At 62.0% G+C, this 13,277-nt stretch overlaps 3 protein-coding genes across 3 annotated transcripts; 2 read left to right on the top strand and 1 right to left on the bottom strand.

Annotated features, from left to right (window-relative positions):
- Window positions 1–542: 542 nt before the first annotated feature.
- Window positions 543–2,871, bottom strand: EHS24_008989 (uncharacterized protein; the record flags this gene model as incomplete). Its single annotated transcript, XM_028624287.1, has 4 exons — window positions 543–1,160; window positions 1,239–1,377; window positions 1,646–1,857; window positions 1,948–2,871. 4 exons carry the CDS (start codon window positions 2,869–2,871, stop codon window positions 543–545), a joined length of 1,893 nt encoding a protein of 630 aa, XP_028475359.1.
- A 5,812-nt stretch (window positions 2,872–8,683) lies between these two features.
- Window positions 8,684–9,104, top strand: EHS24_008988 (uncharacterized protein; the record flags this gene model as incomplete). The annotated part of the gene is made up of 2 exons (XM_028624286.1): window positions 8,684–8,752; window positions 8,928–9,104. 2 exons carry the CDS (start codon window positions 8,684–8,686, stop codon window positions 9,102–9,104), a joined length of 246 nt encoding a protein of 81 aa, XP_028475358.1.
- Window positions 9,105–11,826: 2,722 nt separating this feature from the next.
- EHS24_008987 (uncharacterized protein) lies at window positions 11,827–13,215 on the top strand (the record flags this gene model as incomplete). Its single annotated transcript, XM_028624285.1, has 5 exons — window positions 11,827–11,967; window positions 12,010–12,072; window positions 12,125–12,687; window positions 12,736–13,045; window positions 13,096–13,215. 5 exons carry the CDS (start codon window positions 11,827–11,829, stop codon window positions 13,213–13,215), a joined length of 1,197 nt encoding a protein of 398 aa, XP_028475357.1.
- Window positions 13,216–13,277: the final 62 nt, after the last annotated feature.

Here is a 13,277-nt window from a genome sequence, read left to right as displayed (position 1 = left end):
TGCGGTGTGGGTGTGGGCAGGGTGACACACCACCATATTCTGCCCTAGCCCGAGAGCACACGGAGAGGGTACACGTGCACTAACCAAGCCTGCAGATCGTATCGACTTGGTGTATTGTACTCATGTTACAGCGCGCACGTCCAGTGAACTTTCTGTTCCTCTGCGTTCCTCTCCTGGTCGCGACCGGCCGGGTCTCCGTCTCCGTCTCCGTCTCCGTCTCCTGCTACCTCTCCCTCTCCTCAGCTCCCCAGTGCAGCGTGATATGATATTGTTTTGACATTGACAATGCGGTAGTTCAACAGGGCAAGCGCGTGCGGTAGAGTACAGATGTGTGAGATGGAGGAAACGGGCAGCCAGGAAAACCAAAAAACAAAAACAGAGAGGAAAGATAGTTGGAGCGCGCGCGCGTGTGCGCATAAGATAAGACGGCGGAGATGGGCGACTGGGCGGGCGACTGGGTGCAGCGTGGTGCCAACGGAACGAAGCTAGCGAGTAGGAGTAGGGCGGACGCGTCGCCAGCTGGCGCTGGGACGGACCCGCGCTCATGACGCGAGACCCATACCCAGGCCAATCCCGCCGCCGCCGCCGACACCGCCTTGCTGTGGTGCAGAGCCGGTGCGCCCGCGTGCAGTCTTGAACACGACCCAGGCGGCGAGGACAATCTTGCCCGACGACTGGCGGAACGCGCCGTCGGCGCCGGGCGTCACGGGCATGCCTGGGGTGGACGGCGTGCCCGGCGTGTCTGGTGGCGAGGCGAGCTGCTGGTTCTGGAGATGGGCGTTGTGGCTCTGGAGCGAGTGCTCAAAGTCGAGGTGCCAGCGTCCCGGCATGAACTTTGCCAAGGCAGCAGCGACGCGGCCGCCCTTGGAGTCGCGCGGCGTGCCTTTGTATCCGAGCGCGGACGAGATCCACACCATGGGCGCGTCGGCGATGGCGTCGGGCGCCATGTCGTCCGGGGACACGCCTGCGCCCTCTGCGTCCCACGAGGCCGAGAGGACGGGCCGGGTCGTGCTCGCCACAAGACCTGCCGTGGCTGGGAGATGCATCTGCAGTGCCAGGACGGGGTTGGGCGGGATGTAGTCTTCCAATAACAAGTTTGCGAAGCGTGACCGGACCATCTCGGACGCGCTGGGTGGTGGCTCGCAGGACATTTCAACAATCTGGTGGACAGTCAGTTGGGCACATGACACCACATGTGGTGGCCAGGCCAGGCCATGGCCAGCACCCCAAAAACTCACTTCCAGGACACCCCCGGGCCGCAGCACGCGCACGGCCTCGTCCAGCAGTTCGGCCCAGCGCTGTTCGGGCACGCCGAGACCGAGGAAACGCATGTGGACCATGTCGAACACGCCCGAGTCGTATGGCAGACCGTTGAGGCTGGTAGTGGGTCAGCATGGTTGCCCCAGCAAAAGAGGTTTCGTGGTGCTCGATCGTTGTGAAACCCGTCCACCAGCTGCCAATGTAGATAGCTACCCGGGCAGGTACGGATTCTGGGCCCCAAGACCGGAGAAACGGCTGGAGGTGGCGTTGGATAAGGGCCCGGTAGAGAGACAAAAGGGCCCACCAATTCAGATGGTAGGGTGCGCAGAGCCAACCGGCCAACCGGCCTACCCGGCGACTGGGATCCAGGACAAGGTGGACTCACAAATTGTACTGCTGAAACTCGATGCGCTTGGCGACACTGCTCCAGATGCCTTCACCCGGTGCAACACCGGCCGAGGTGGTGCGTGCGCGCTCTTCGGCAGCGACGAGGGCGTTCAAGTCGGTGTGGCAGGGGACAATGTCGGTCGCGATGAAGCGCGTCTTGGGCCATGCCAGCGCCTGGGCAATGGGCCAGAGACCGATGCCGGTACCAATCTGGGGGGAACCGGGTCAGCACAGACACACGGGGTTTGGGAGATGGAGAGAGGGGGGCTGGGTTTCAGCCAGACAAGACGAGACACTCACATCCAAGACGGTCGCTGGGGGCCTGTCCTCGACGTCGACAAAGGTGTGGTGGCCGCCGGTGACGTTCCACATGGTCTCGTGCAAGCGGGACTCGAGGTCGAGCACGTCGCGCTCCCATCCGACGCGGTAGACTGTCCGGATCTCGCGACCGTCGCTGTCGATCCAGGTGCGCTTGCTGCCCGCCGAGCCGCGCTTGGGCGGGTCCTCGTGCCATTCAGAGCCACCGACGCTCTTGCTGTTGCGGCCGTAGAGCTTCTTGGTAGCAGCACCGGGCACCTCGCCTGCAGCTGCTGGGTCCCAAGCGGCGAAGGGCGACGAGACGAATGGGAGGACCTCGTCGACGAGCGGGGGTGGTTGTGGTGAGGAAGGTGGGCCCATCATGTTGTCAGATGCGCGTTTGGGGTGCACTGTAGGGGGCAAGTATGCCGTTGGGCTGGCCAGTGAGGGAGAGGGGGGAACGACTTCACGGACCGCGGGGCGTCGGTTGGCGCTGAACATGTCTGCAAAGTCACTTGCTTCGGACGAGACTGTACTGATGGTAGTCATGGCCGAGACGGGGGAGTGAATGGGCGAGTGCGAGTGCTCGCTCACCGAGCGGGGGGCGGGGGCGGGGGCGGACGAACGGGGCAACACGTTGCGCCATCCCCCGCTCGAGACCAACGGCACGCGCGACGACGACGAGCCGCGCGAGCCGCCGCTGTCCTTGGACTTGATCGACGCTGCCGTCTTCTTGGGTTTCGGTGCGACAGGCGGGGCTGCAAACCCGAATCCGCCCATGACAATGGTTTCCTTGCCCTTGGCAGGCGCCTGGCCTGCAGGGCGAATGACAGACTCTCCTAGCCAAGCAGATGCGACGGACGCAGCCTGGGCAGCGCGTGCATCGCGCGCGCTCGTGCCGGTGGTTCCGGTATTGCGACGAGCCATGACGCCGAGGACTCGGATGATGGGGTGGGTGGGGGTGAGATGTATCGATCACTCCTGCGTTGAGAGGACAGATCGAGAAAGAGTGGGGGAACAAGAGCGCGAGTTGCCAGGGTATCCGCGATGTAGTCGTTGCGGTCGAGCAGTAAGTAGCCAAGCGGGGGTTACCAGTTGGTCGATTTCAAAAAGGGGGGGAGGGGGTATGTGCTCAAACAAGCTCCAGGCAGTCCACACAAGCAGCAGCAGTGAGCAATGTCCCCAAGGTCGCTAGGTCGCTAGGTCGCTACGCGGTGTCTGCGTAAAGGATCTAAAACGGTCGAGATCCGTGTGTATTTGCGGGCGTAATCTATGCGAGTGGTGATCGCCTAGCTCTTCGCAGCAGGTTGCGGAGAACGGAGCACAGCCGTCGACGGCCGGGACTGGGGTGGGGGAGAGGAGGGGGAAGGGGGGAGGGTGCTGGCGTTTGTCAATGGCGGGGATTGGCGTTTGCAAGCAAGGACTGATGAGAAGAGATCGAACAATGAGAAGGAAGGGAAAAGGGGGGCAGCGGGGGGTTTGCTGATCAGTGCGCATTACTTTTGTCCCATCTGGCATGGCAACGAGTTGGTCTTCATCTCTCTCTCTCGCACAGAGCGCGAGAGACACCCGCGCCGCTGCTGCCGCCCCCGCGCGCGCCGTTGCGCTGTCCGTCTGGGCCCTTTGCTTCCTCCCAAGCAGCGCATGCCGGCAGAGACGAGCGAGCGGTGGGTGCATACTTGGACCAAGGCCGGCTAGCAGCAGCAGCAGCAGTTGCCCGAAGAACTCGTTCGACTGGCCTGCCTCGCATGCGCTCGCGCTCGACGCCGCCGCCGCCGTCGACGCCGCCTGTACGCCAAAAGGTTGTTCAGGGGAACAACGCACAGGATGTTTGAGGGTGTGGCTCAATGTCTCATATCCCATCATGTACGGCCGACCGCCAACAGCTTTTCTGTGCTGGCCTGCGTATACCGTGTACAGAAGCGACTCTCGCTCTGTGCTCTGTGCCAGATCCAGAGAGCACAGATCGCGTCTCGCCAGGACAAAGAGGCCCAGGAGTCGGTGCGGCATGCAGCCAGCACACCAGAACACCTTGCACCTGCGCCTCTTTCTTGGCTCTCCCCCAGGATCCCACAGCCTCGCAGCGCGCTAAAAAAGGTAGAACAGCTGGTATCCATGTGCGTGCATCACCGGTGTACCGGTGCCTCTGTTCATTTCAACTCCCAGGCCGTCTCGTAGCAGCGGGGAGACCAAGCACCTGTTGCATCCGGAACGCAGTGATCGCAGTGACTCACCCGGCCGGGCTGCCTCATGTCTGTTCCCCTTGATTCTCTCTCGTAATGCGTTCCGTCGCCGTTCCTTCCACGCTGTTTTTCTTCTAGCCCGCTCGCCTCCTCTTCACATGCCGTACAGCTCTGCACGCAAGCGTCGTCCACAATTAGGCTCTGTCCCGGTATCCCTGGGGCCTGGGGGCCGTCGGTCCCCCACCCGCGACCTTCGCAACAAGTGCGGCCTCGGTGTGGAAACCCGCACCCACCTCGCCCCGCTGTCTGCCGTGTATGCATGCCCCAGAACAATCGGCACTAACCAAACCTAACCGCACACCGTCGGGACATGGGGGCTATAATCCAGGTCTCATACCACAGATCTCATGTGCTCCCTTGTCACAACACCCATCACATACCTCAGGCGTGTTCTGTTCTGCAACACCAGACACACACACACAAAGAAGACGCGTGCCCCCCCACGCGTGCAGCGCGGCGTTGAGAGCTTTTTCTTTCTTTCTTTCTGCAGCACGCCACCGGGGGGCAGCGGCGTCCCACCCGGAAAAGGCACGGCTGGCGCACATGCGGGGGTTCGTTCCCATCGATCCATCAATCCATTGAAACTCGGTCACGCTCAGGAAAATAAAAATCATTATTTCGGTGTCTCTGGCATACCTCACCACGCAGAGGGGGAGGGGAGGCTGCCAACGCGGCGCGCCCGGTGTGCTCTCGCACCTGAGCCTGAGCTGGGCACGTTTGCTCGCTGTCTCGCTATCCCGCCCTCGCCCCGACGCGCGCGCCGCTTATACAAGGCCGTGCAGCGCCTCTAGAAAGCGCCTTCCTCCGGCCACCCAACGCCATCGTTCAGGACGGCGAACCAGGTGCGCGCGCCGGTCGTATCGGGCCTGTACAGAGCGCGCGCACTGGAGAGGACCCTTTGACCCTTTGAGCGCCAATGCTCCGGCGGCAAACGGCCCTATTCCTGCATTCACAGGCTGCACGCTGGTACGCCGGTACGCTGGCTTTCAGGCGAGACCAGGCTCTCGCTGCCTGCACTGCTGTAACCGCTGCTGGCGGCTGCTCGCTGCCCGTCGGCCTGACCACGCGCGCCGACCGAACACCATGTCACCAGCCACGCGCGCCGAGCAAAGGTCAACGTTTCGTCGGTTGCCCATTGTCAGCCTGCCGTCCAAGACCACCACCGCGGGGGTGCGAGTCGGTCCCGCTCGACACACGGTCTCCTGATCTCCTGGCGGCTTGCAGGCCATGGCTAAGCTCCTGGCTTGGCTGTTGGAGCCAAGACGCAGGCTGCAGGCATGCAGGCATCTCCTCGAGGGTTCGGGGAGGCGCGAGGCGACGTGAAACGGTCCGCGATCCTCGTCACTACTGCGCCTGTGCAGCCAACGTCGCGGCGCCACAGTGCAGTACAGTACACAGTGCCGCCGCTGTGTCGACACCGGGGCAGCGGCCAGCGGTGAGCTTCCAGCAACGCAAGGACGACGGGGGTCCCCTTGCCCTTGTCCTTGGCACGGCTGAGGCAGAGCGTCAACGGACACCACAATGACAAGGACGTGTCCGACATGGCAACTTTGAGCAACTTTGAGTTGATTGTCGCCGGCGGGGTCCGCGGACCGGCAGGCACTCACGCCACGCCGAAACTCTCTGTCGCCACCTTGCACCTGGGCCGAGGTGAACCGTTCACGTCAGCCCCAGTTGAGTGACCGCCGACACCGAGCCGCACCAAGCACCAAGCACCAAGCACCAAGCACCTAGCACGCGCCCAAGTACCCAAGTACCCAGTACACCCAGTACCCATTACCCAGTACCCATTACCCATTACTCAGTACCCACAGCCACCAGCCACATGTCACGACCCCAGGTAGCCAGGTATCTAGTGTCCATGTCCGTGTCCGGGTCCACATGTCGACGTCCGCGTCTGCGCCTGCGTGTCCATCATCCCTCACCGCCCTCACCGCCCTCACCGCCCCCACCTCCCTCACCTCTCGTATGCCTGCATATCTGACCTTGCCACCTGCAGGACGGTGACTCCGGCGGCGTGCTCCGCCGTGACGCGGCGCACGGAGCGCATATTGCGCGCGGCGCATGTGGGTCCCGGAGGGCGGAGGGAGGGTTTGGGGACGCTCGGCGGCGGCGGCGGCGTGAAGGGTGTGCCGGGTGCCGGATGTCCGGGGGCGCCGGGACGGCGCGCACGGTGTGGGTATGCACCAACCCGAGGAGCGAGAGCAGGTCGTGAGCGACACCCATATTGGTATTGTTGGTGGCTATGGGCAAGAACGGGCATGGTTGGAGAATTGGAAACGCATGGTTCCGGAGGACTGCCACTCAAGAGGCGCGATATTCTTCATTCTTCATTCTTTTCATGACTCGGTCCTCCTATCTTTTTCACTTGTGTTCACGGCTGTGACTCGCCATCGAACAGCGGCTCGAGCTCACGGGTGCGGGACCCATCTCGCAGGATCGCAGGACAGGACGAAACGAACTTTGGCGCTGTCTGGCGTCATGTCGCGTGGGTTGCCTCCAACTTGTTCTAATTTCTACCACCTCTCGGGTCGTCGTTTCTGAGCGTCTGTGGCTTCTAGCTCCATGCTATATCCTGCTGCCCGTGCCATGTCGTTCCTGTGTTTCCGGTTTTTTTTTTGTGTTTCTTTGGATTTTCGTTCCTTGGTGCGGTTACATTTCCTGCATCCTCCCGGCCCCGGAGGCCGGACGGTTCCTTCTCCATGTGTTTTCCCTCGACCGTGCCAGCCGTGCCGCGCTGCGATCGCAAGTCGCTTGCGATTCGCAGTTCATGTACGAACTGTTGGATGATACGGCACAGTTGGTGCACCCATGCACCCGCAGTCCGCTGTCGGTTGGTTTGGGCCAGTCCGTCGTGCGTACTGGCGAGCGAGGCACAGAGAGGCTACGTCAGAGGAGACGGAAGTATGGCGGAGAACATGGGCGATACGTCGATCAACATTACCCGCGAGGGCATGTGGGCATACGTGTTTCAAAGAAAATGAACGGAAAGCCGCGCCAGTCGCGGCTGTCCGGCTGCCTGCAGAGCCTGGCTAGCTATGGCTGCTTATTCGCTGCTTGCTGCCAGCTACCATGCTGCCAGATCTCGTCAATGACGACAGAGGCACAGAGCAATCGTATCATGAAAAAAGAAGAAAAGCTAATCCGTCCGGTCCGTCTGCAAAAGGGAGACGGCGGCCCTGGGCCGTAATGTCTGCGGGTTTGTGTCCATGGCCCTTGTGGGCACTGGCTGGCGCACTGGCTCCCGCATGTGCAGGACAACACTATAGCCTCTGACGCGCACGGCGCAGGCTCTTGTTACGTACCGGCGCAGCGAGCGCAGCACACAGTGCGTAACGCACCAAAAGGTGCACCGCTGTCAGAGCTCGTCGATGCGCCGATGCATAGGGACGGGTGCCCGTGTCGCTGGGAGTGTGTATTTTATCGAAATTGCGCAGACGTGGGCTGGCAGGACACCTGCACCAGCAACACCCTGATGCGCAGACTAAATTGGAAGCAGCACAGGGCTGTGGAGATCATCCTTAGGATAAGAAAAAAAAAGAGAAAAAAAGAGAGAGAGCAGCAGCTAACGGTTGTCACTGCTGCCGTCATCGCTGCGTGCTGCTGGAACCTGTGCATGTCCGTCTGCGGCGCGGGGGGGAAAGGTGCATGCGGGACGGGCCGACCTGCGGGCGCATGGAACAGGCCAAGCACTGCTAAGAGCCGTAGCCAAGACCTTGGGTTATTGAATGGACATGCTCTGGCTGGCAGACTGGGCGTCGTCGACGCGTCCTGCGCGTCCTTGAGTCGGGAGTTTTGGCGCCAAGGCCATTCGGCCATTCATACGCGTGCGCGCACGCGTGCGCGCGCAACCCACCTTGCGCTCTCTCTCTCTATCTTGGTGCCAAGGATGAATCCAACACCTGCAGGCAAATAGCCCGGCGCACCACCACCCGCAGGCTGCTGGCGTACCAGGCGGCGACGCGGGCGGTGTCCATGGTCTCATTCCATTGACCTGTGTTGGGCCTGAACCAGCCAGCCTGCCACCCCGCATAGCCTGAACGTTGCGACAGAGCGGGCGAATCGCGTGCGCGCGCAGTGAGGTTCGAGAGGTGGCCAGCGCAGTCGAGGATGGGTACACCCTTCTGGCTCACGGGCTCGTGTGCGCGCCCACACTCTGTGCGGCTGCGGTCCGCGCAGCCCTGCGCACTGGCCCAGGATAAATGCATACGGCGCGTGCCATACAGCAGCAGCAGCCAGCAGCAGCACAGCGGGGGGATGCACACACAGTCTCTGGCGGCCGGCACAGCAACAGGCAGACAGAGGATGGCACGAGCCAACACGGTGGGCGGTGCGCGGCAGCAGCACCAGCGGCGGCGCCGGCGCTGGCGGGTGGCTCACAGATACATCTAAAGCCAACTCGCCCCCCTTCTCTCTTTGTTTCTTTCACCCATCACGACTCTTTCTCTCCTCTCTTTCTCCAACCACCCCAACCACCCCCCCGCATTCTATCCAAAATGTTCACCAAGGTCACCCTCCTCGCCGCCCTCGCCGCCGCTGCCAACGCGCTCACCATCTCGACCCCCGTGCGTAGATCCCACCTGGAGAGAGACAGAGATCTGGCGGCGAAGACGCGCGCCAGTCCGCACGCGTGCACGCGGATCACTGTCACCAGTGTCAATGAGCCTGCAGCGCGTCCCACCACACACTCTCTTCTCTCTCCACCTCATTGACTTGCGCATGCACTGACGTCCGCATTAGGCTTCGCTCGTCGAGTGCCAGCCGGTCCAGCTCTCGTGGACTGACGGCACCGCCCCTTACTACCCCTCGATCATCCCCGGTGGTGAGGCTTCGTCTGCGGCCCTCGTCACTTTCGACACCCAGTCGGCCACCACCTACACCTGGACCGTCAACCTTGCCTCGGGCACCAACGTGTGAGTATAGCGTCTGCATCAGACAAAAGCAAAAAGGTCGCGCAGCGAGGTACGGGCGGGCCCGGCGGCCGGACGGCCGCGGGCAAGGAAGGAGGGGGGATGCGCAGACTTCCGAACCACTGCGTGTTCTTTTTTCGTTCTGGTGTCCACAGCTGCGCTACCCCTTGCCCTCCCGTGGCCAGTAAGCACATGCAGCATGCTGTATGAGACGTCTGTGTCTGCGCCGTCTGCGCTCCTGCGGCGCAATGGCATCAGCGCGTCGAATTCGTTCGCGTTGCCCTTGGCCCGCAGCGGTGCCGCAGTCTAAACACGCCTTCTGGTGGTGGCTTGACACTGGCGTCGCGCGGTTTGACGCGACTGCCGCTTCCAGTGGCCAAGTGGGTCCCGCCGGGGGCCGACAGAGATAACCGGCTTGGCTTGATGTGTGTGCATTGCCACTGGCCTCGCAATCTGTGTCCTCGTCGTTGAGCCTTGCGCGTCGTCCCAGATTCTTTCCACTGCCTCGCTCTGCACCTGCACCCACACACGTACACACACCCGTGTTCCTGTCACTAACGCACCAAACAGCACCGTCAAGGTTGTCGACTCGACCGGTACCATTGCCTACTCGTCGGCCGTTGTCATCCAGGCTGGCTCGTCGTCGGCCTGCCTCACCGAGTCGGTCTCGGCCGACACCGCCGCCTCGACCGGCTCGACCACCGTCGCTGCCGCCGCCGCTTCGTCGGGCTCGACCACCGCCGCCGCTGCTACCACCACCGCCGCCTCAGGCTCGTCGTCGTCGTCCAAGGCCGCCACCTCGGGCTCGTCGACCGCCGCCGCTTCGTCGTCGTCGACCTCGGCCGCCTCGGGCGCCTCGGCTCTCCAGGCCGCCGGTGGCTTCGCCGTCGCCGCCGCTGTCATGGCCCTTGTCCTCTAAATGAACCCAACTGTGGTCTCTCTCGAGACCCCCGCTTAGTTTAGATGTGACACCCCCCAACCCAACCTACCGCGAACATAACTCTCTCTCTCTCTCTCTCTTACAGCTTCATGATAGCGCAGGGGCACCGCACCGCGCCATAGACACTGGTCGCTCCGCGCCAACGATGCACGCTCTTTCCTAGCTTGTCTCTCCTTTTTTTTCCACACCCCCCGCTAGTTTAACCCCCCCTCCTCCCCTTCTTTTTCCTTAGTTGACACGTTGCATCCACTTTTGCTGCTTCGGAACTACTTGGCACACTGCAGCTGGCGGCCGGGGGGCGCATGGGGCATGGTTTGAGCAAAATGGCATGAGGCATATATGGGTGGCAACGACCAACACAAACCCACAACAACAGCAACAACAACAACAACAACAAATCGTACCCGCGCGATCGACTGTGCCTCTCGCAGTTCATGGGTTCATGGCCTGTGCCGCGTGCCGGGTGTGCCGGGTGCCTTGGGGACCACACGGTTTTGAACGGTTTCGTCGTCGGAAGCGTGGCGGACCAGGACGCCGCTGTACCCAGGTGCCCCGTGCAGTGTCGGCGTGTGCATGGACGCCGTGTCTGTGCTTCTGCAGTGTTTCAAGGGGGACAGCGGCGGCACATTAGAAGCACACAAGCACACACAGGCGCACACAAGTACAAGACGGTGCTGCGGACTCTGCATACGCTGTCCAGGCGGCCACGGCGCACGGCGATCAGTTGGCCGCATGGTACGGTGCGTGCCACTGGTGCTCGTCGTCAGAGTTCCTCGGCGTGTACACGTCCCAGCGTCCAGCGTGTACAGTACACGACAGTCGGTCAGCTGAGACGCTGCGCAGCGCCTTCCTCATCGCCTTTGGGAGACACCCAGGCGAACGGTACAATCAAGTTTAGCCTCTTTGCGTGTCCGACTCTACTCCTTGCTGTTCCGGCCTTGCGGCTCGGACCTCGCGCCCCTCTGCTCTTGCAATCCGGTGCAGAGGGCTTGTATTTGTGTTCGCTGCGCCCGGCGTCACTCGCTTCATGGATCACTTTGACCCAGCATCCCGGTAACCCGGTAGTCACCACACGCTCCCTCGCTCGCTTGTTCTTTCAACGCCCCTTCCTCTGTGGACCTGCAATCCCAACCCGCATACCCCGACCCTCGCATCAGGCATATCCCGATCCGATCTGGTGGAAGCGAGCTCTCGTACCGGAATGCTTGTGCCTGTGTGTACCGAAAGGCCATGCTACTCGTTTCGAGTGGGAATGGCAAGTGGGTGGCACACTCGGTGGGCAAAACGTCATTTCCATCTCGTAAGCTGAAATCGAGCGCTGTCGTCTGTGTGTGACACGATCGTGTGGAACGTGATCATGCAATGCACTCATACACTCCTGTACTCGTGCACTGCCATGCAGGGCAATCACACCCGGTGTTGCAAGGACAGGTTCTTGGCACGCTCTGCTTAGCACGTCCCAGCGCGGAAGTGTGGCGGGGGAAAGCCTTGAAAGCCAGCCCAAGTGTGCAAGTGTATCGGCCACAAGCCATGCAACCGCCCTTCATTGCCTGACTCCTTGATGATACCTGTCCCTCTATCCCTCTCTCCTCGCTCTACGAGTCGGCGCTACCCAAGGCTCTGATGCACTGGCTGAGACGCAAACGGTCCACCACCATCATATCCACGCACAAACAATAGGACACGAGAAATACTCCCGCTCGCCACTAGAACCTCCACTTGCCGACGTCACTTTACAACTCGCTCTCCATTTCATCTACTCTCTCCCACCCATCCACCACGCGCAACCATGCCTGCCCCACCACCAGAAATCGGAAAGTTTGACCAGGACCCGCGCGTGCACATTGACAAGGCGACGGGCCAGTACCGGTATGAAGACGAACACACGCACCACGAGTTTGAGTGGACGGGCCGGGCGTGGGTGCCAGTGGTGAGTTGACATGAGCCTGCGTTCCAACTCACACGCCTCCAGCTCGACGAGAACCTGATCAAGGCGCAACAAGCCGCGTACGCCGTGGCAGGCGTGGATGAGAATGTACGTGGTCTGCAGCTGCGATATATCGGCAGGTAACAGCTGACACCACCAGGTGCCCGCTGGCCCAGCACTCGCGCGCGAGGAGCGCCTGAAGAAACGCAAGGCCGAAGGCCCCGAGGGCAAGGCCGCGCCCAAGGCCAAGACATCCGGCGCGTCCACGCCCGTGTCGGCGCCCAAGAAGACGGCCGTGTTCGTGAGCAACCTCCCGCCGAGCACGACGCCGCAGCTCCTGGCCAGCGTCTTCTCCAAAGCCGGTGTCCTCCTCGTCGACGACCGGGGCGAGCCGCGCGTCAAAATGTACAATGACGCAGAGGGCAAGTTCAAGGGCGAGGCGCTGGTCATGTATTTCAAAGAAGGCAGTGTCGACCTCGCGATCACGCTCCTGGACGACACGGAGCTCGAGCTCGGCGGCGGATTCGGCAACATGCGCGTCCGTGTGGCCGAGTACGACAAGAGCAAGAAGACGGAGGGCGCAGAGGGTAAAGAGGGAAAGGGAGAGGGAGAGGGGGCTCCTGCTGCTGCTGGGGGTGCGGGAACTGGGGAGAAGACCGAGAAGAAGAAGCTGTCTGCCGAGGACAAGCGGCGGATGACCAAGCGCATGCGCACGCTAGAGAGGTACGTTCGCTGTCTCTGTTCTACTCTTGCAGCTGACACGCCTTTTAGCAAACTTGCGTGGAACTCTGGCTCGGACTCGGACACGCCCGGCCCGTCCGTCGCGCCCCAGCCGTCGCGCTTCAACCGCGTCGTCGTGCTCAAGGGCATGTTCCTCCCCGAGGACCTGGCAAAGGAGCCCGAGCTCCTCCTCGAGCTCAAGGACGACGTGCGCGAGGAGGCCGAGTCGCTCGGCACCGTCACCAGCGTGGTCCTCTACGACAAAGAACAGGACGGAGTCATCACCATCAAGTTCAAGGAGCCCGCAGCGGCGCAGGCGTGCGTCTTGGCGTGGCAGGGACGGTACTTTGATCGTCGCCGGGTGAGTCAGACTCATAAAGTCAAGGCATCCCACTAACACCCCCCATCCAGATCTCCGCGGGACTGTACACGGGCGAACGCTATCGCATGTCCAGGGGACAAGACGACGACTCGGACGCGGAGAAGGAGCGGTTGGATAACTTTGCGGACTGGCTCGCGGGAGACGAGTGAGCTATGCGATACACTGTGCACACGATGGTACTGCTCAAGACTACTGGGCTGCATACTCGAAT

Source organism: Apiotrichum porosum, assembly GCF_003942205.1.
Source record: "Apiotrichum porosum strain DSM 27194 chromosome Unknown scaffold_8, whole genome shotgun sequence".
NCBI classification, from domain to species: domain Eukaryota; kingdom Fungi; phylum Basidiomycota; class Tremellomycetes; order Trichosporonales; family Trichosporonaceae; genus Apiotrichum; species Apiotrichum porosum.
The sequence above is the reverse complement of the archived record's forward strand: the minus strand, read 5'-3'. Positions and strand labels throughout refer to the sequence as shown.